General features: G+C 43.2%; 1 protein-coding gene across 2 annotated transcripts in view; it reads left to right on the top strand.

The window, feature by feature from the left end:
* SLIT3 (slit guidance ligand 3) overlaps positions 1-23033 on the top strand; it is a 783747-nt gene that overhangs the window by 53207 nt on the left and 707507 nt on the right. For both annotated transcript variants that reach the window (XM_049874285.1, XM_049874284.1), the window contains exon 2: positions 21226-21297. In XM_049874285.1, coding sequence (XP_049730242.1) covers positions 21226-21297 — 72 coding nt within the window. The remainder of the gene's footprint in view (positions 1-21225; positions 21298-23033) is intronic.

Below are 23033 nucleotides of genomic sequence, written 5' to 3'. Positions count from 1 at the left end.
AAGAACTTGAGGAATAGTTTGAACTGAGAAGAAAACATTCTTTTGTGGTTACGAGAGAGGGGAGGGAGGGAGGGTGGGAGAGGGTTATTTATTGATTAGTTAGTAGATAAGAACTACTTTAGGTGAAGGGAAGGACAACACTCAATACAGGGAGGGTCAGCTCAACTGGACTGGACCAAAAGCAAAGAAGTTTCCGGGATAAACTGAATGCTTCAAAGGTCAGTGGAGCAAGGGCGGGCGTTTGGGGACTATGGCTTCAGGGGACATCTAAGTCAATTGGCAAAATAAATTCTATTAAGAAAACATTCTGCATCCCACTTTGAAATGTGGCGTCTGGGGTCTTAAATGCTAACAAGCGGCCATCTAAGATGCATCAATTGGTCTCAACCCACCTGGATCAAAGGAGAAGGAAGAACACCAAGGTCACAAGATAATTATGAGCCCAAGAGGCAGAAAGGGCCACATGAAGTAGAGACTTACATCATCCTGAGACCAGAAGAACTACTTGGTGCCTGGCCACAACCGATGACTGCCCTGACAGGGAGCACAACAGAGAAACCCTGAAGGAGCAGGAGAACAATGGGATGCAGACCCCAAATTCTCATAAAAAGACCAGACTTAATGGTCTAACTGAGACTAGAAGAATCCCGGCGGTCATGGTCCCCAAACCTTCTGTTGGCCCAGGACAGGAACCATTCCTGAAGACAATTCATCAGACATGGATTGGACTGGACAATGGGTTGGAGAGAGATGCTGATGATGAATGAGCTACTTGTATCAGGTAGACACTTGAGACTGTGTTGACATCTCCTGTCTAGAGGGGAGATGGGAGAGTAGAGAGGGTTAGAAACTGGCAAAACGGTCACGAAAAGAAAGACTGGAAGGAGGGAGTGGGCTGACTCATTAGGGGGAGAGTAAATGGAAGTATGTAGTAAGGTGTATATAAGTTTATATGTGAGAGACTGACTTGATTTGCAAACTTTCTCTTAAAGCACAACAAAAATTATTTTATAAAAAAAGCGATGTTTATTCAGGAAACTTCTTTGGTTTCGGTTTAGTCCAGTTGTACTGACCTCTCCTGTATTGTGTGTTGTCTTTCTCTTCACCTAAAATAGTTCTTGTCTACTATCTCATTAGTGAATACCCCTCCCTCCCCACCCTCATAACCATCAAAGAATATTTTCTTCTACTATTTCTTGAGTTCTTATAATGGTGGTCTCATAGAGTATTTGTCCTTTTGCAACTGGCTAATTTTACTCAGCGTGAAGCCTTCCAGATTGCTCCATGTTATGAAATGTTTCACGGATTCATCATTGTTCTTATCAATGCGTATTATTCCTTTGTGTGAATACATCATAATTTATTTGTCCTTTCATCCATTGATGGGCACCTTGTTTACTTTTTGCTCTTGTAAACAGTGCTGCAGTGAACATGGGCGTGCATATATCTGCTCATGTAAAGGCTCTTTTTTCTCTAGGATATATTCCAAGGAGTGGGATTGCTGGATGGTATGATATTTCTATTTCCAGGTTTTTAAGGAAGTGCCAAATTGATTTCCATAGTGGTTGTACCATTTTACATTCCCACCAGCAGTGTCTCCACAACCTCTCCAACATTTATTATTTTGTGTTTTTTTAGATTAATGCCAGCCTTGCTGGCGTGAGACGGCATCTCATCGTACTTTTGATTTGCATTTCTCTAATGGCTAATGATTGTGAGCATTTCCTCATGTGTCTTTTAGCTACCTGAATGTCTTCTTTGGTGAAGTGCCTGTTCATATCCTTTGCCCATTTTTTGAGTTATTTGTCTTTTTATAGTTGAGTTTTTGCAGTATCATGTAGATTTTAGAGATCAGATGCTGATGGACAATGTCAGAGCTAAAAACTTTTTCCCAGTCTGTAGGTAATCTTTTTACTCTTTTGCTGAAGTCTTTGGATAAGTATACATGTTTGATTTTTAGGAGCTCCCAGCTGTCTAGTTTCTCTGCTGCATTGTTAGTAATGTTTTGTGTACTGTTTATGCCATGTATTAGGGCTCCTAGCATTGTCCCTATTTTTTTCTTCCATGATCTTTATCATTTTAGATTTTATATTTAGGTCTTTGATCCATTTTGAATTAGTTTTTGTACGTGGTGTGAGGTATGGGTCTTGTTTCATTTTTTTGCAGATGGATATCCAGTTATGCCAGCACCATTTGTTAAACAGACTGTCTTTTCCCCATTTAACTGACTTTGGGCCTGTGTCAAATATCAACTGCTCATATGTGGATGGATTTGTGTCTGGATTTTCATTTCTGTTCCATTGGTCTATGTATCTGTTGTTGTACCAGTACCAGGCTGTTTTGACTACTGTGGCAGTATAATCGGTTCTAAAGTCAGGTAGAGGGAGGCCTCCCACTTTGTTCTTCTTTTTCAGCAATGCTTTACTTATTCGGGGCCCCTTTCGCTTCCATATGAAGTTGGTAATTTGTTTCTCCATCTCATTAAAAAATGTTGTTGAAATTTGGATCTGTATTGCATTATATCTATAGATTGCTTTCGGTAGAATAGACATTTTTACCATGTTGAGTCTTCCTATCCATGGGCAAGGTATGTTTTTCCACTTATGTAGGTCTCTTGGTTTCTTGCAGTAGTGTCTTATAGTTTTCTTTGTATAGGTCTTTTACTTCTCTGGTAAGATTTGTTCCTAAGTATTTTATCTTCTTTTTTTTTTTTTTTTTTTTTTGGGGGCTACTGTAAATGGTATTGATTTGGTGATTTCTTCTTCAACATTCTCTTTTTGGTGTAGAGGAATCCAACTGATTTTTGTATGTTTATCTTGTATCCCAATACTCTGCTGAACTCTTCTATCAATTTCAGTAGTTTTCTTGAGGATTCCTTAGGGTTTTTTGTTTATAAGATCATGTCATCTGCAGATAGAGACACTTTTACTTCTTTCGTAGCCATCTGGATGCTCTTTATTTCTTTATGCAGTCTAATAGCTCTGGCTAGGACCTCCAGCACAATGTTGAATAAGAGTGGTGATAAAGGGCATCCTTGTCTGGTTCCTGTTCTCAAGGGGAAAGCTTTCAGACTCGCTCCAAATGGATGATATTGGCTGTTGGCTTTGTATAAATGCCCTTTATTACGTTGAGGAATTTTCCTTCTATCCCTGTTTTGCTGAGAGTTTTTGTCATGAATGGGTGTTGGACTTTGTCAAATGCTATTTCTGCATCAACTGATAAGATCATGTGGTTCTTGTCTTTTGTTTTATTTATATGATGGATTATGTTTGTTATTTTTCTAATGTTGAACCATCCCTGCATACCTGGTATGAATCCCACTGTGTCATGGTGAATTATTTATCATTGTCCAGCTTTCACATGCATATGAGGCAATTGAAATCACTATGGCCTTAGTCCTTACAGTGACATATTTACTTTTTAACACTTTAAAAAGGTCTTTGGCAATAGATTTGCCCAATGCAATGTTTCCTTTGATTTCTTGACTGCTGCTTTCATGGGCCTTGATTGTGGATCGATGTAAAACGAATTCTTTAACAACTTCAATATTTTCTCTATTTATTATAATGTTGCTTATTGGTCCAGTTATGAGGATTTTTGTTTTATGTTGCGGTCCATTAGGGCAGGACATTATGAGCTGTAATTGACTCGATGGCAACAGGTTTATTAGGGCAGGATAATCTGAGCAGTTCTGAAAAACTCTCCTTGCAGCTCACAGGATTATGCAACACAGAGAGTGAACCCTAATGTGAATTATGGACATTAGTTAAAAATGTTGTAATTAGCTGCCATTGAGTCACCTTCAACTCATGGCAGGCTTATGTACAACAGAATGAAACATTATTTCGCTCTGTGTAATCCTCACTGTCACTATCCTGTGGCTATTGTGTTAGTCCATCTCATTGAGGGTCTTCCTTCCCCTTACTGTCCTGCAGCAATTTTTCCTTCCTGATGATACGTCCAAAGCAAGCATGTTGGACTGTGTTCTACTGTGACCCACAGGGTTTCTTTGGCAAATTTTCAGAAGTAGATTACCAGGCCTTTCTTACTAGTCTGTCTTTGACTGGGAGTGCCACTGAAACCTGTTCACTATGAGTGACCGTGCTCTTGTTTGAAATTCTAGTGGCTTAACTTGCCAGATCACAACCAGACTCAAGCCATCACAGTAGGCAAGCTGACAGTGTTGTTATCATGTGCTGTCAAGTTGATTCTGACTCATAGTGACCCTATAGAGCAGAGTAGAACTGCCCCCATAGGGTTACCAAGGAGTGGCTGGTGGATTCGAACTGCTGACCTTTTGGTTAGCAGTTGTAGCTCTCAACCACTGTGGAATCAGGGCTCCAGAGAGACAGTGGTGGTTAGTTAATAATAATGTATCAATATTGTTTCATCATTTACAACAAATATACTACAGGAAAGCATGACCTTAATAGGAGAAACTGCAGGGGGAAGGAGTAAATGGGAATTCGCTGTACTTCCTGCACAGTTTTCCTATGAACCTAAAACTGTTCTAAACAGATAAAGTTTAAAAAAAAAAGTAACAAGATTTTAAAACAAAACAAAATAACTTCCCTTGGGACCCTCAAGAAGCTTCTTTCTTTTGCCAGATTTCTGGAGTCTTAAATGACTATAGCTCTGCCTAGTAATTTTAGTTATACCAAAAAAAAAAAAAAAAACCCAAACCTGTTGCCAGAGTACTCTGTAAGACAGAGTAGAACTGCCCCACAGGGTTTCCAAGAAGTGCCTGGTGGATTCAAACTGCTGACCTTTAGGTAAGCAGCCAAGCTCTTAAGCACTACACCACCAGAGCTCCATTTTAGCTATGGAGAGAGTTGTTTTATTTCGACTGGCTCATTTTTTTTTTTTTCCGACATGTTTTGGGAGGGGGTGGGTGTGAGTAATATGTATTAACTACAAGAAACATCGAAAATACTTAGAAGCAAGATGTAAAATGTTAAAAAAAAAAAAAAAATGCCACCCTTCCAGAGAGATAGTGTGTGTTCTGAAGTGTCCCCAGGGGGTCTTACTTTATCTGAGGGGTCCAGGAGGAAGTACAGGAGGAGAGTTTGTGGTCTTGGCTCCCACTGAGCTTGACGATCCTCTGGGAGACAAGGCGAACACACAGGAAACAGGCCGCAACACATGAGGTGGAAGGAAATGTGATCAAAGGCCAAAATGAGTTGTGCAGAGGCTAAATGATTCTGAAGTTCAGAAGTTCAGAGCAGGGAGAATCAGCGTGGGAGGGAGTGACTGGGGAAAGGTTCAGAGAGGAGGGGGCTTGGACAAAGCCTAGGGGTAGGGATAGGATTTGAGTGGAGAAGGACCGTGGAGGGCTTTCAAGGCCATCAAATCACAGGAACATACATGTCGATGGGAGGGCAGTGGTGGTTCAGTGGTAGAACTCTCACCTTCCATGAGGGAGACCCTAGTCAGTATATCTAGTGAGCAGTCACCACCTGTCTGTCATTGGGGGCTTGCGTTTTGCTATGATGCTGAACGGGTTTCAGCTGAGCTTTCAGACTAAGATGAGCTAGGAAGAAAGGCTTGGTGATCTACTTCTGAAAATCAGCTGTTGAAAACCTTATGGATTCTAAAGACATTTTTTAATGAAATGGAGAAACAAATCACCAACTTCATATGGAAGGGAAAGAAGCCCCGGATAAGTAAAGCTTTACTGAAAAAGGAGAACAAAGTGGGAGGCCTCACACTACCTGATTTTAGAACCTATTATACTGCCACAGTAGTCAAAACAGCCTGGTACTGGTACAACAACAGGCACATAGACCAGTGGAACAGAATTGAGAATCCAGACACGAATCCATCCACATATGAGCAGCTGATACTTGACAAAGGCCCAAAGTCAGTTAAATGGAGAAAAGACAGTCTGTTTAACAAATGGTGCTGGCATAACTGGATATCCATGTGCAAAAAAATGAAACAAGACCCATGCCTCACACCATGCACAAAAACTAATTCAAAACGGATCAAAGACCTAAATATAAAATCTAAAATGATAAAGATCATGGAAGAAAAAAATAGGGACAATGCTAGGAGCCCTAATACATGGTATAAACAGCATACAAAACATTACTAATAATGCAGCAGAGAAACTAGATAGCTGGGAGCTCCTAAAAATCGAACATGTATGCTTATCCAAAGACTTCAGCAAAAGAGTAAAAAGATTACCTACAGACTGGGAAAAAGTTTTTAGCTCTGACATTGTCGATCAGCATCTGATCTCTAAAATCTATATGATACTGCAAAAACTCAACTACAAAAAGACAAATAACTCAATTAAAAAATGGAAAAAGGATATGAACAGGCACTTCACTAAAGAAGACATTCAGGCAGCTAGCAGACACATGAGGAAATGCTCACAATCATTAGCCATTAGAGAAATGCAAATCAAAACTGCAATGAGATTCCATCTCACTCCAACAATGGTGGCATTAATCCAAAAAACACAAAATAATAAATGTTGGAGAAGTTGTGGGGAGACTGGAACACTTATACAACTGCTGGTAGGAATGTAAAATGGTACAACCACTTTGGAATTCGATTTGGCGCTTCCTTAAAAAGCTAGAAATAGAAATACCATACGATCCGGCAATCCCACCCCTTGGAATATATCTTTGAGAAGTAAGAGCTTTTACATGAACAGATACATGCACACCCATGTTTATTGCAGCACTGTTTACAATAGCAAAAAGATGGAAGCAACCACGGTGTCCATCAACGGATGAATGGATAAATAAATTATGGTATATTCACACAATGGAATACTACACATCGATAAAGAACAGTGAAGAATCTGTGAAACATTTCATAACATGGAGGAATCTGGAAGGCATTATGCTGAGTGAAATTAGTCAGTTGCAAAAGGACAAGTATTGTATGAGATCACTATTATAGGAACTGGAAAAATATTTTAAACAGAGAAGAAAATATTCTTTGATGATTACGAGAGTGGGGAAGGAGGGAGAGGGATTTTCACTAATTAGATAGTAGATAAGAACTATTTGAGGTGAAGGGAAAAACAACACACAATACAGGAGAGGTCAGCACAACTGGACTAAACCAAAAGCAAAAAAGTTCCCTGAATAAATCAGATGCTTCAAAGGGCAGCGTAGCATGGGCAGGGGCTTGGGGACCATGGTTTCAGGGGACATCTAGGTCAACTGGGATAATAAAATCTATTAAGAAACCATTCTGCATCCCACTTTGGAGAGTGGTGTCTAAGGTCTTAAACACTAGCAAGTGGCCATCTAAGGTGCATCAATTGGTCTCAACCCACCTGGATCAAAGGAGAATGAAGAACACCAAAGACACAAGGTAATTATGAGCCCAAGAGACAGAAAGGGCCACATATACCAAAGGCTACATCAGATGGTTCCTGGCTACAACCAATGACTGCCCTGACAGGGAACACAACAGAGGACCCCTAAGGGAGCAGGAGAGCAGTGGGATGCAGACCTCAAATTCTCGTAAAAAGACCAAACTTAATGTTCTGACTGAGACTAGAACCCTGGAGGTCATGGTCCCCAGACCTTCTGTTAGCCCAAGACTGGAACCATTCCCAAAGCCAACTCTTCAGACAGGGATTGGACTGGACTATGGGATAGAATATGATACAGGTGAAGAGTGAGCTTCTTGGCTCAAGTAGACACCTGAGACTATGTGGGCAGCTCCTGTCTGGAGGGGAGGTGAGAGGGCAGAGAGGGTCAGAAGCTTGCCGAATGGGTACGAAAATAGAGAGCGCAGGAAAGGAGTGTGCTGTCTCATTAAGGGGAGAGCAACTAGGAGTATATAGTAAGGTGTACATAAATTTTTGTATGAGAGACTGACTTGATTTGTAAACTTTCACGTAAAGTACAGTAATAATAAAAAAAAAGAAACAGAAAACCTTGTGGATCACAGTGGTCTAATCTGCAACCAGTCATGGGGATGGCACAGGTCCGTGCAGTATTATGTACTGTTGTGCATGGGGTTGCCATGAGTTGGGGGCCAACTAGGTGGCAGCTAAGAACAACATGTGTCAGTGGGGTGCAGAGCACAGTGCCTGTACTTGGAAGGGGCTCAGTAAATATCTGTGGACGGAAAAAGGGAAGAACTAAGTGAGGCAGGCTAAGGACAGCGACGAGACCCACCTGGCTGGAGGCCTATCAACCTGCGGAATGATGGGCATTTTGGGGAAATTAATCAGATTGCACATTAATTAATTAAATGGGCAGGGTTGATGTCAGGGGAAAGAAGCTGACAGCTATTAAATCAGTCATTTCCCTGCTTGACCCCTTCCATGGTTCCCAATTGCTAAGGATATGAAATCTGCTCCATGGACCCTCCACAGTCAGAGGCCATCTGCCCTTTTGATATCTTTTGGTGCCATTCTGCTCTGCCCTCACCTTGCCCCAGCCACCTGAGCTCCTTTCTGTTGCGTGCACCCTCCAAATGCTTTCTTTGCTCATGACCTTTGTGTTTCTGTTCTTCCACCTGGAAACTTCTCCCCTTGGCTTCTTGCCTCAGCTGGCTCCTTTTTTTCTTTCGGCTTTCAGACCAAATATCAGTCCCTGTCTTCATTGCTCTACTTCCTCTCACCTTCATTCTGTTTGCCTCACTCTGAAACTAATTCCTATTTATCTACTTACTGAAATCTGTACTTCTGGTGTTTACCTGAGGTTGCTATGCTATGTAGCTATTGGTATGTAACACTGTACCACCAACTTAGTGCTTTGAAATAAAATGTATTTATCATCTCACAGTTAGCTGGGTCCTCTGTTCATTATCTCCCAAGGTTGTAATCAAGCTGTTTGTTGGGGCTGTGGTCTCATTTCTCAAAGCTCGACTGGGGAAAGATCCCTTCCACGCTTTCTAGGTTGTTGGCAAAATTCTGTTCCTTTCAGCCTGTTAGAATGCGGACCTTTGTTTCTTGCTAGTTGGTTATTGCTGGAGGTGGCCCTCAGTTCCTTGCCGCATGGATCTCCCTGATATGGCTGCTTGCTCGTCTTCAAGCAAGGCAGGTGTTACAATCTTATGTGACATAATCACAGAAGTGACACCTCATCATCTGTGCATATTGCATTGGTTAGATGCAAGTCACTAAGTCCTGCCCACACTCTGACACTCTGACACAAAGGTGTTACTACCAGGAGGTAGGGCTTATGGGGGCCACCTTAGGTCTTCTGTCACACCTTCCAATAGCATAAACATTTCTTGAAGGCAGAGGACTTGTTTGTTTCTTTTTTAGTGCTCTAGTCTTATCCACAAGGAGCCCTGGTGGTACAGTGGTTAACGTGCTTGGCTGTGAACTGAAAGGTTAGCACTTTGAACCCACCAGCTGATTCAGGGGAGAAAGATGTGGCAATCTGCTTCCTTAAAGATTACAGCCTTGGAAGCCCTATGGGACAGTTCTGCTCTGTCCTGTAGGGTTGCTATGGATGGGAATAGACTGAACTGCAACGGATTTGGTTTGGTTTTATTTTATCCTTATCCACAAGCACAGTGCCACGTCCAGAGTAGGTGTTTAATAAAGGCTTGTGAAAAGCAAGAAAGGAGAAAGGAGGGAAAGAAAAAAGGAAGGAAGGAAGGAGAAAGACACCTCTCCTGCTACGTGCTTTACCAGCTAAACAAATCTACTTGCAGCTACCCTAAGGCAATGCCTCTGTTTCTTTTACCTGGAATCCTTTTTCTCCCTCTCACAGATTCCCATGCATACCTGGTTATGGACAGCTCATTCTTGAGGTCTCAACAAAAATGTCACCTCTTCCTGGAAGCCTCCCCTAGTCCCCTGTAACCTGATTAGATGCTCTTTCTCCACACTCCCCCATAAGCTTCTGTTTACACCTCTGGCATAGTGTAGTACAAGAGTCTGTAAACTACAGCCATGGGTCAAATCTGGTCTTCAGCCTGTTTTTATAAATAAAGTTTTATTGGAACACAGTCACACTCATTCATCTGCGTATTGTCCATGGCTGCTTTCACACTACAGCAGAGATGAGTAGTTGTGACAGAGGCAGTCTAGGCCGCAAAGCCTAAAATATTTGCTCTCTAGCCTTTTAAAGAAAAAGTTTGCCAGTCCCTAGTATACAGTGTTTACCATACTTTATGGTAATTGCCCTTTTATTTATTTCTTCCCTACTAAGCTATGAGTTTTTTAAAGGTAGGGACCATGGCGGTGTTGTTCATATCTTTATTCCCAGCATTTATCACGGCACCTGAAACTTAACGATCAAGGTGTATTTGTTCAATGAATGAATGAATGAATGAATGGTATATAAGTCAGAAACAGGAAACAGGTAGAAAATGCAAATTAGGATTTTTTAAGGAGGGTTGACTTACAAAGGGACTATTTCCCAGGTGTGGATGGGGTGCGGGGGAACCACAAGCATACTGTAGAACTCAGCACTAGCAGCAATGGAGCTGTTATCACCCTACAACCAGAAGAGAAGATAGGAGCTTTCAGGAACCAGGAGGGAGTCCTGAAGAGCAGGAGTTGTGATCTTTGGTGGAGAAACTAGCTCACCCTCAGGGACGGAACCAGGAGAATGAATTCCATTTCCTCTCTCTGCTCCCTTTCTCTGGTCTCCTGCTGAACTCAAAGGGAAATAAAAGGGCCCGGGAGCCAGCCTTGTGATGTAGTCCATTCAAGTCAGCCTCTCAGGGCACAGAGCAGGCTAGAAAGTGTGGAGAACAGATACCTGAAACTAAGGCCAGAGTCCTCTCTTTAATTGGCTCTGGCTTGGCTGAAACCTCTCTGGTAGTAATGGGGTCAGGCTGGATTGTAAATCTTTTTAATCCTGGCATGTTTTACCCCTTTCCTGAGCCGGATTCCCTAAATCAGGTTATGCGGTCTCAAAAGTGAGTGCACCACCCCATGGAGGCTTTTTCAGGAGCTTCAGTGACAAGGATCTGCCTTGTCCTCAGACCCTTTGTTTCCCTGTGACTTCCACCATCACCCCTGCTGTCACCACTCCTCCATAATGGCTTCCTTCCTGTCTCCACCAGGAGGTCTTCTCTCTGCCTTCTAGCTCTCCATGGTCTCTCAGGTCCCCACGCCCACTGCCCACGGACTCTAGACCACACTCTTAACATTTAATTTTGTGTGTTTTTTCGTCATTCTCTAAATGTCTCGTGAGCCTTAATCCATTTCCTCAACTAAACTTCAGGCCAGAGGTACAACGAGAGTAACGAACACCCAGGGCAGTCTCTAAGTTTGCTTGTCCAGTTAGGGGTAGAGGGGTGATTCCCAGGCTGGCGTCATCTGGCTCCCCCTTGGATTTGTGCCCAGGGACAAATCCCCCCCCGCCCACCAACCTCCCTTTACTAGATCTCTGTTTCAAGCTTCTTGAGGGCACAGACCAAGCTGAGTTCTTTTTTCATTTAACCTTTTTGTTTCTGGGCCCCACAAATAAGAGAATTACAGATTTCAAAATTGATAGGACTCAGTAGGTCATGTGATGTCCCCCATGCAAATAGTTAAAGTGCTCAGCAGCTAACTGAAAGGTTGGTGAGTTGAGTCTGCCCGGAGACACCTCGAAAGAAAAGCCTAGAGATCTGCTTCTGAAAGACCAGCCATTGAAAACCCCGTAGAGCGCAGTTCTACTCTGACTCACATGGGTCACCACGAGTTAGAAACGAATGAACGGTAACTGGTTTTCTAGGCCATGTAGTCCAGCCTCGTATCTATCACAAGGGCCCTAAGTGTCGTGCCCAACATGAGTTAGCTGCTAATCGCTGTTCGCGTTACCCTTTGTAATAGGGAACCATTACATCATAAGGCAGCCCTTATAAGTTCATCTTACATTGAATCCCTATCTTCTTTCCTGCAACCCGGAAGGGGCTCCCTGTACACATTCTGTCCTTGGAGGCAGCTGGTCTCCAAAGTCAGCTCTGAATCCATGGTGGATTCTGTAACAGTGGAACGTTCACCATCACAGATAAACTTCTTTTTTTTTTAAAGCTTTTTTAACCTGTACCATTGAATCCTCTTTCTATCATTGTTGGGTGTGGGAGGAAAATGAACCATTCCAAATGCTATTTAGAAAGCACTGCCTTATAACACTTTCTCACTTGAGTCTCACGGTAACCCTGTAGAACTGGAATTTTTGGTCGTGCTTTACAAAAGTCACAACTCCACCATCAATAGTTGGGCTTGATACATTTAAGTGGCTTTCCCAAAGTCAGACAGCTAATAAGGGAGGAAGCTGAGACTCAAGTCCACGACTTCTAGGCTGACAATTGAAAGCCTTTTCTCCACATTATGCTGCTTCTCTGCAGGCCGTTTCTTATGCCTTCCCTTTCCCAGATGTTCCCTGGCAAAAAGAAAATTTTGCAGGAATGCCACGATGAATAAAAAGAAGGGTATGTGCCAAGATAGAGACAGTGGCCTGCCCTAGAAAATGTCATTTTTGTTTCAATTTTTCCAGTGTTGTTCTGAATTCTCCTTCCTCCCCACCCCTCCCAAGGTGTCAAACAGATGTGAAAATGCCACAAAGATCCAAGTCACAGCATTGGTTTGTGATTCATTGATTGGGATGGGGAAAAATAATGCAGGAGATTACCACAGCAATGTCTGTTTATGCAAGCAGTATGGTGGATAATGAGCAACATGGTGAAAACCAGACATGGGCAAAACACCCAAGACAGCACTTCCCCTAAGTTTGCAGAGGGACTCGGCACTCCCACTAGCTCTGACCTCATGGGGAGAAATGTGCCCTCTTGGCTGGAGTGGGGAGCAGAAAAGTCACCAGGAAGTATCTCTTTGCTTTTTTCAAGACACGTAGGTGGCAAACTCTGTTCTCTTCTAGTCTGATATTTATTCATTTACTTTTTTTTTTTTTTTAATTCAGAAGATAACATGATGCAGTGAAAAATACTTTGGTTCTAGAGAGAAATGAGCAGCATGATATGATGGTTAAAACATGGCCTCCCACAGCATAGCAGGCGTGGGGGCTTGGGGACCGTGGTTTCAGGGAACATCTATGTCAACTAGCATAATAAAATCTCTTAAGAAAACATTCTGCATCCTACTTTGGAGAGTGGCGTCTGGGGTCTTAAATACTAGCAAGTGGCCATCTAAGATGCATCAATTGGTCTCAACCCACCTGGAGCAAAGGAGAATGAGGAACCAAAGACACAAGGTAATTATGAGCGCAAGAGACAGGAAGGGCCACAGAAACCAGAGACTACATCAGCCTGAGACCAGAAGAACTAGATGGTGCCCAGCTACAACCGATGACTGCCCTGACGGGGAACAAAACAGAGAACCCCTGAGGGAGCAGGAGAGCAGTGGGATGCAGACCCCAAATTCTCGTAAAAAGACCAGACTTAATGGTCTGACTGAGACTGGAAGGACCCCAGTGGTCATGGTCCCCAGACCTCCTGTTAGCCCAAGACAGGAACCATTCTAAAAGCCAACTTTTCAGATGGGGATTGGACTGGACTATGGGATAGAAAATGACACTGGTGAGGAGTGAGCTTCTTGGTTCAAATAGACACATGAGACTATGTGGGCAGCTTCTGTCTGGAGGGGAGATGAGAGGGCAGAGAGGGTCAGAAGCTGGCCTAATGGACATGAAAATAGAGAGGGGAGAGAAGGAGTGTGCTGTCACATTAGGGGGAGAGCAACTAGGATTATTTAGCAAAGTGTATATAGATTTTTGTATGAGAGACTTGATTTGTAAACTTTCACTTAAAGCACAATAAAAATTAAAAAAAAAATGGCCTCCCACTCAAAAGCCTGGGTTCAAATCCCAGCCTTGGCACACTTGCTGGTTGTGTAACCTCACAGCAAATTTCTTCACTGGAAAAATCTAAGCTTCTAAACTGGAGTGAGGGGTGGGAGAAACTATCCTTATCTGGAAAATGGGATAATAATAGTACCTACCACATACTTACTGTCTTGATTAGGGATAATGAGCGTCAATTGCCACTATGCACAGTGCCAGGGACATAGTTTGGGCCAAATAAATATCAGCTCTTATTAAGGCTTATCTACAATATTTTGACCTGTTCACAGAAGATCATAATACCTACCTTTCATAACTTGTTGCAAAGAAAAGAAAAAAAATGAACGGAAATCTCGTGATGCATAGATACTGCATTTATCAGTGTAGACTAACTGCTGGAATAAGTACTCCCCAGATTTCAGTGGCTTATTTCCTGATCATGCCTGAGTCTTATACAGGTCAATGGGGAGGTGCGGGGGGGGCGTCTCTGTTCCACATAGTCATTCAGGGACTGAGGCTCTTTCCATCCAGAAGCTCTGCCATCCTTATGATCCTCCAGTGGGTCCACTGAATCCAGCCCAAGATGAAGGAAGAGAAAGAATGTGGAGGATTGTGCAGGAAGTTTTAGGGATCAGGCATATGCTTCTGCCCATACAATATTGATGAGAACTCATTCATGTGGCTACACCATCCTACAAGAAGGCTGGGAAATGTAGTCTATTTGTGTACATAGGACAAAGGGAAATGGTTTGGTGGGCAACTTGTCAGTCTCTGCTAATGCTCAGTGAATGCTAACCACTGTTATGATTAGTAAGATAGCATAATGGTTATTCCCATGATAGCCTCAGCCCTACTTGTGGAGATGGATACCCCTAATTATGCAGTGTCTGCCCCTCAGAAATTGAGAGCCAATTCTTACCTTATCTTTAGGCTGACATGGCTGTCTTCGGCCACTGTGGGACACCCTTGACCATAATGACACGAACACACACAGATCTGACTGAGGGTGGAGGGTAAGTCTCATAAATAACATGCCCTTGAGAGCCATGTGAATGGAGTTCCATTGTTAAAGGTATATTAAATCATGCAGAATATGGCTTCCTCATTCTTTCTGTGCCACTTATCTACTGTTGTAAAATGAATGACCCCAAAACTTAGTGTCTTAGAAGAGCAGCCATAATTATTCTCTCTCACAATTTCTGTGGGTCAGGAATTCAGTAGAGGCTCAGCTAGATGGTTCTAGGTAGCTGGGGCCGAGGTTTCAAAAGTGTCTGCACTTACATGTCTGATTGGAAAGACTCAAACATCTGGGGCTGGAATAGCTGGGGCTCCTCGGGCATCTTTCTCTCCCTCTATCTGTGGTCTCTTTCTGTGGTCCACCAACATGGAAGCTTGGGGTAGCTGGTCTCCTGGTCTTCTTACATAGCAGCTCAGGGCTCCAAATAAGTGTTCTTATGAGAGAGAGAGAGCCAGGCAGTCACTGTATTGCCTTTTCTAACCCACGCTCAAGTTCCCCAGCATCATGTCTGCCTCAGTTGTATTCATCCACACAATCACAAAGGCCAGCCCAGGTTCAAGGGAAAGGGGCATAGACCCTACTTCTTGGTAGAAGGGGTATCAAAGAAATTGCAGATGTGTTTGAAATCTACCACACTTCCCCATGCCACATTTAACCTGTTAACCCATCGCCACTGAGTTGATTCCAACTAGTGGTGACCCCTTGTGTAACCGTAAAACTATTCCACAAGGTTTTAGGCAGTCTTTTCAAAAGCAGATCACCAGGCCTTTCTTCTGTGGTGTTACTGGGTGGGTTCAAACTGCCAAACTTTAGGTTTAGCAGTTGAGTGCAAGCTGTTTGTGCTACCAGGGCCCTCTCCCCACATTCAGTGATCCCCACATAGGATCACTCCATATGGGATCACACTGCCCACCAGTGATTCAGAACGCCTGCTAGACTGAAATGTACTGATTCCCTCAGATTCCAAACCTGAAGGTTCAGAAATCTCTCCAAAGGTCCAGAAGAGCCTGGATAGGATGATGTGGCTTGAGGGAAAGATGGGCACACCAGGTAGGACAGCCTCTCCACAGTGCCAGTTTAATTAGTTCCCATTGTCAGGCAGGCATGTTTGGAGCTCATTATATGGTCTGCAAGCAGGAAAGGGTTTCGTAAAGCATGGAGGTTCAGAGAAGTTAAGTACGTTACTCAAACTCACACAGCTGAAGGGGAGTAGGGCAGAGCCAGGAACCTAGAACTGCCTTACCTCAAAGCCCACTTGCTCCCCTGGCCTTCTCCCTACAGTGTGTGTGTGTGGGGAGGGGGCTGTGAGGCAGTAGATTCCATCCAAGCGACAGCCCCGTCCTCCCCTATGGTTCCCCACACCACTGTCTCTGCACCCAGGTACCATGGAATCAGTGTCACAGTAATGCTGTGAGGGAGAGGCAGCACGAGGGAGCCGCTCTTGGCACTGTCACTGTATTTATCAGCCACAAAATACACCCCTCTCTTTACCTGTAGGATGGTAGCACAGCAGCAGGGAGTGTCTGGAGGAGGATCCCGGGATCCATCTGTAGGCACAAAGTTTGGGGACTGGGCTGGTCAGCTCCTCTAGATGTACTGAAATTTCAGAGTGGAAGTGAGGAGAGGATATAGTTCAACTAAATATAATAAAAATACCTGCAATTTAGTGAATATTTAACAAGTGTAGGGTCAGCCCTGGGTATGCATCATCTCAGAGGGCAGTGGTAGTTCTATGGTAGAATTCTCACCTTTCATACAGGAGACCCGGCTTCGATTACCAGCCAGTGCACCTCATGCATAGCCACCACCTGTCCACCCATCTGTCAGTGGAGGCTTGGGTGTTGCTGTGACGGTGAACAGGTTACAGTGGAGCTTCCAGACTAAGATGGACTAGGAAGAAAGGCCTAGTGATCTACTTCTGAAAATCAGTCAGGAAAAACCCTATGGGTCACACCATGGGGCTGCCATAGGACCAAGCAGCATTTCGTTCTGTTGTGCCTGGGGTCACCATGAGTAGGGAGCTGACTCCACAACAGCTAACAACAGCAACAATACATCGTCTCACTTAACCCTCATAAAGACGCCTCAGGTCAAGGTTGAGACCTTCATTTTGCAGAGGGGAAACTGGGCCTCAGAGATGAAGTGAATGCCCTCAGGTCACTCAATAGGGGGCAGGGCTGGGATTCAGTCAGGACTGCTTGCCTCAGACAACTCAGGCTTCCAAACACTGACTCTGTGCTGAGGCCACCCCTGCAGCCTCCTCCGCCCAAGTCCTTAGCATTTCCGTAGCACACTCTGTGCCCCTTCACATAATAAACATTAATTGAAAATATTGGTGCTGCAGCCACTAGCACAAACCACCAAGATACCATGCTGTGTCCTGGTAATTAAACCTGTGGTCGCATTGTCATATTCACAGTTGTTAGGGTCCCCAAACATCCAACCCAATGCAGACGGGAGGTGAGAAGGATATTCGTGGTAATTATGAGCACTCACAGATTCCTGTCTGTGTGCTGGCTTCTAACCCTTGCATGAGTACGTGTCCCATTTATCTGTCAGTGTAACTCTTGCTCCGCCTTTGCCAGCACTCAGCTTAGTCTTAGAATTCCAGATACTCCCTCTCTCCATCACAGGAACAACTTTTGGTTAAAAAACAACTTTTGTTGCAATGTTTTGTTGTTATTGTTGTTGTTAGCCTCTGTGGAATCAGTCCCGGACTCATGGTGACCCCAGGTACAATGGAACAAAACCCCGCCCAGTCATTTACTATTCCACGATCGGTTGTGGGTCAGACCGTTGTGATCCATAGGTTTTTCATTGACTGATTTTCAGAAGTAGATCACCAGGTCATTCTTCCTAGTTCGTCTTAGTTTGGAAACTCTGCTGAAACCTGTTCAGCATCATAACAACACGTAAATCTCCACTGACAGACTGGTCGTGGCTGCTCAGGAGGTTTATTGGAATCAAACCCTGGTCTCCACATGGAAGGCAAGAATTCTACCGCTGAACCACCAATGCCAACAACACTGGCTATTTTTAGGTACTGGAAAACTGGATGAGGAAGGGAAGAGGGTACCCGGGTAAGGTAAGGCAAGGACTCGCTTGATTTTTATTTCAGCCTGATTTCTAATACCAGGGCAATAATCCCTACTCAAACTTGACTTTTCCTCACATGCCAGAATCTGAATATTATTTTCCTGTTCTTTCTATGCAGCTGTATAACTCACAGGTTTTTCTGTGGCATTATTGCAGGATGGCTGCTTTAGGACCTAACTAGGAACACCAAGAAGTAGTGAACCTTTAGATGGAAATCCATCACGGGGAAGATAGCCCCTTGGTATCTAAATGTTCAGGAGGAAATCAAAGCCAGGTTACAGACACATTGCTGACACTTCAAGAGCCAAAATCCTGAAAAGTTTTTCATAAGGAAGTGTCTTAGTTATCCAGTGCTGCTATAACAGAAATACCACAAATGGATGGCTTGAACAGAGATAAACTTATTCTTTCACAGTCTAGTCGGCTAGTAGGCCAAATCCAGGGTGTCAGCTCTGGGGGAAGGCTTTCTCTGTCAGCTCTGGAGGAGGGTGTCAGCTCTGGGGGAAGGCTTTCTCTGTCAGCTCTGGAGGAAGGTCCTTGCCATCAGTCTTCCCCTGGACTAGGAGCTTCTCTGCACAGGAACCTTGGGTCCAAAGGACACGCTCTGCTTCTGGCGCTGCTTTCTTGGTAGTATGAAGTCCCCCTGTCTCTTTGCTCGCTTCTCTCTTTTGTCTCTCAAAAGAAACTGGCTCAAGACACAGTCCAGTCTTGTAGATTGAGTCCTGCCTCGTTAACATAACTGCAACCTGTTCCACCGCATTAACATCACAGAGGCAGGATTTACAACACGTAGGAAAATCACATCAGATGACAAAATTGTAGACAGTCACACGATACTGGGAATGATGATCTAGCCAAATTGATACACATGTTTTTGGGAGACACCATTCAATCCGTGACAGGAAGTTATGGTAAATGGAAATTGTTTGGTATCCATTATTGTTGTTGTTAGGTGCCGTTGAGTCAGTTCTGACTGTCAGTGACCATATGTACCACAGAAAAAAACATTGCCCAGTCCTGCGCCATCCTCACAATCACTGTTATGCTTGAACCCATTGTTGCAGCCACTGTGTCAATACATTTTGTTGAGGGTCTTCCTCTTTTTTCTGACCCTCTGCTTTACCAAGCATGATATCCTTCTCCAGCGACTGGTCCCTCCTGATAACATGTCCAAAGTACATAAGATGAAGTCTTTCCATCCTCACTTTTAAGGAGCATTCTGGTTGTTCTTCTTCCAAGACAGATTTGTTCATTCTCCTGACAGTCCATGGTATATACAATATTCTTCGCCAAAACCATAATTCAAAGGTATCAATTTTTCTTTGGTACTCCTTATTCATTGTCCAGCTTTCACATACATATGAGACAATTGAAGACACCATGGCCTGGGGCAGCTGACCTTAATCCTTAAAGTGACATTTTTGCTTCTTAACGCTTTAAAGAGGTCTTTTGCAGCAGATTTACCCAATGCAATGCGTCTTTTGATTTCTTGACTGCTGCTTCCATGGGTGTTGATTGTGCATCTAAGTAAAATGAAATCCTTGACCACTTTAATCTTTTCTCTGCTTATCATGATGTTGCTTATTGGTCCAGTTGTGAAGCTTTTTGTTTCCTTTATGCGGAGATGTAATCCATACTGAAGGCTGTGGTCTTCTGATCTTCATCAGTACTGAGTTTCAAGTCCTCTTCACTTTTGGCAAACAAGGTGTGTCATCTGCATAACCCAAGTTCTTTCCAACTTTCACATTCCAGTCACCAGTAATTATCAGTGTATCTTGATTGCACGTTTGATTAATTTCAGACTGTAGAAGTTGGTAAAATTCTTGAGTTTCCTCATCTTTGGCCTTAGTGGTTGATGCGTAAATATTTGAATAATAGTCGTATTAACTGGTCTTCCTTGTAGGTGTGTGGATGTTATCGTATTACTGACAGTATTGTACTTCAGAATAAATCTTGAAATGTTCTTTTTGATGGTGTATGCAATGCCATTCCTCTTCAATTTGTCATTTCCGGCAGAATAGACCATATGATTGTCTGATTCAGAATAGCCAGTACGCATCCATTTCAGCTCGCTAATGCCTAGGATATCGATCTTCAAATATTCCAATTCATTTTTGATGATTTCCAGTTTTCCTAGGTTCATACTTGATACGGTCCACATTCTAATTATTAATGCATGTTTGCAGCTGTTTCTTCTGTTTTTGAGTTATGCCACATCACTTTTTTTTTTTTTTGCATCCAGTCTTCTTAGATAATTATAGTGAACACAGAATATTTGTACAGTTGTTGATAAGTTCATTCCTGACTTCAGTATGCCCTAAGCCTGGTTTTCCACCACCAGCTGTGCCCTGTCACCCCCAACACCCGAATACAACCATAAGTTTTTAAGCTCTTCAATGGCAAAAATTCTTTTCTCCGGGGCCATTTTCAGAAGCATAACCCTACAACTTCAGGCAGAAATAAGCCCTGCACATGTCCTTACCTAATGCATGAGATTAGCAAAATCATCTGCACTATGTGCAGGGTATATATTGCGATATGGTCTTTGGCCTTAGGGAATCTGGAATCTAACTGGAAAATAGACAAGCACTTAGCTAGGTTTTAAAATCAGTCAAGATTCTCTGGGTTTCAAGTGAGTAGAAAATTCACTCAAATGGGTTTAAGCCAAAATAGAAGGGAGATGGGATAGATTGGTTCCTGTAACCTTGAAGTCCAGAGGTATTTGGGTCCAGGCATGGGTGGATCTAGATCTCATATGTTATTATCAGCAGTCATTCTTATTTGTTTATTTATTTATTTTATCTGTTGGCTCAGGCTTCCAGTGTGTTGGCTTTCTTCTCATGTAAGTTCTCCATCCATGATGGCCAGATGATGTGGCAACCCCCAAGAGCTTAGCAACTCCAGTAGAGAGAGAACTATTGGGAATTTGAGCCATGTATCCATTCCTGAATCAATCAGAAGGATGGAAGCTGCTTATTGCTTATTTGCTGTATCAAGTGTCTATCTCTGGAGCTGGAAAGAGGGGTCAGCCCCACTTACACTACGTAATCTGAGACTTTGTCGGGGGAGGGGGGCTCCCGAAGGAAATTTGTTACCTGAAAAAGGGGAACAGAAGCCAAGCAGTTAAATAAAACAGAGCTCTACTACATACAGAATGAAAAACTTATTCCATACAATGTCCTTAAGGTTAGTTGGGCACGCTCAGGGGATATCATTAATCATTGGAATTACCTTTCCTCCAGTCCAAGCCAGTCTGCATTGAATAGACCATAAGTCTAACCTGCAAAATCCTGACAAGCAACATCCCTCCATTCCAAGCCAGTCTGGGTTGAATAGACCATAAGTCTAACCTGCAACAATCTGACCCTAATTTGTTCTCCATTGCAGTGACCTGGACAGAAATAATATCACCAGGATCACCAAGACAGACTTCGCTGGGCTCAAGAATCTCCGTGTCTTGTAAGTAGCAGATGGCTCTCCAGTGCATTTTCATTTTCAGCTCTTCAGCCTTGTGAAAATGTTTCACTGCCCTGACTTCACACCCCAAAGCCCTGGGCAACAGGGATTCACCACTCTGCAGCAGAAGGCCCTTCATTAGAGTACCCAAGTGCCCACAGGTATCTCATCCTGTGTCTCTCTGCGCTGGCTGGAGAGCTAGACCGATGGAAGCAGTTCCAGTGACAGGGAAAACAGAAGGCTGTAAATGAATAAATCAACATGCCCAGCTTCCAGGATGACAGCAATGTCAGGTTGACTAACCATGCTTCCGTTCCATAGAGATTATAATTTCTTCTCCAGTCTGTGCATTAAAGGGGCAATCAGAACAAAAGTTATTTATCTTGTTACTTAATGGAGAGAAGGGGAGGAGGGAGAGAGAGAATCAGACAGGGTCAGAGCCCTTGCTGAACACCCACAGCTGTGCAGACAGGTAGCAAAATTTGAGATGGGCATTGGTGGAATGGAGGAGCAGGGAGTATCAGGTTTCATTGTTAAGTATTGAAAACTTTCACCCATTCTTAAGTCTGTGAGTAATAAGAAGCTGCCCAAGTGCTTGTTCATTGGAAAGTCTAAGACACTCAGAGACACAAAAGAGGAGTAATTGGATCCTTTTTCCTTCTTGACCCAGAGGTTGATAATTTTGGCTTCAGACCTGGAAGGCAACCTAGCTAATCTGGAGACTGCCTTTTTTCTTATTGTATTGTGGAATCTTGGTTGATAAACCTTTAGCTGCTGAAGTCTTGGTATCTGAAGTCACCATCTTCTTTTCACCAATAGCCTTTTATAATAGAATGAATTTTATACTAGGGACTGGAAGTACTGGGTTCTTATCTTGACTCAGAATTAACTCCATGTGTGACTTTGGACAAATCACTGTATCACCTTGGGCCTCAGTTTTCTCACCTATAAAATAGAGAATGAATAGTTAGAGGTCCCGTGTAACTTTGACTGGTATGAGTCAGAATCAACTCGACGGCAATGAGTTTGGTTTTGGCTTGGTTTTATAATTTCCGTAGTTACACATATAGTGCTTTACGGTTTTCATATTTTCATGAACAGTCTTTGTTTATCCTCACTACAATTTGTGAAGTATTACTTTTGTAATTGAAAACAAAAAATTGTTTTCCTGATTGAGAAGCGGTAGTAGCAGTGATGATGATGATAACCAACATACACATGGCGTTTACCATGGAACAAGCTCTATGCCATGTAGCCCTGGGCTGTCTCTGAGGTAGGCACCATTATTAATGCCTTTTTACAACAGAGGAAACAAGGCACAGATAGGTTAGTGTTACGGATTAAATTGTATCCCCCCAAAATATGTGTTGAATTTCTAGCTCTCGTACCTGTAGATGTGATCCTGTTTGGAAATAGAGTTTTTATTTTCTTATGTTAATGAGAACATACCAGTGTGGGGAGTAGGTCCTAAACATAATCACCTATGAGTTATAAAAAGAGCAGATTAGACACAGAGGCACACACATGGAGGAAGACAGGTGCCATGTGAGGATCGGCTACAAGCCAAGGAACCTCAAGGGACCAAGGAATCCTCGGGGCTATGAACAAGGAAGAAATCAACATGGCCAAGAACTCAATTTGCCTTTTAGCCTTCACAACTATGAGAAAATGCAGTTCTGTTCTTTAAAGCTGTCCACTTGTGGTATTTGTGTTGTAGCAGCACTAGCAAACTAGGACAG

The sequence above is a fragment of the Elephas maximus genome, chromosome 2, assembly GCF_024166365.1.
Source record: "Elephas maximus indicus isolate mEleMax1 chromosome 2, mEleMax1 primary haplotype, whole genome shotgun sequence".
Classification (NCBI taxonomy): Eukaryota; Metazoa; Chordata; class Mammalia; order Proboscidea; family Elephantidae; genus Elephas; species Elephas maximus.
This window is presented reverse-complemented; position numbering and strand designations above follow the sequence as displayed.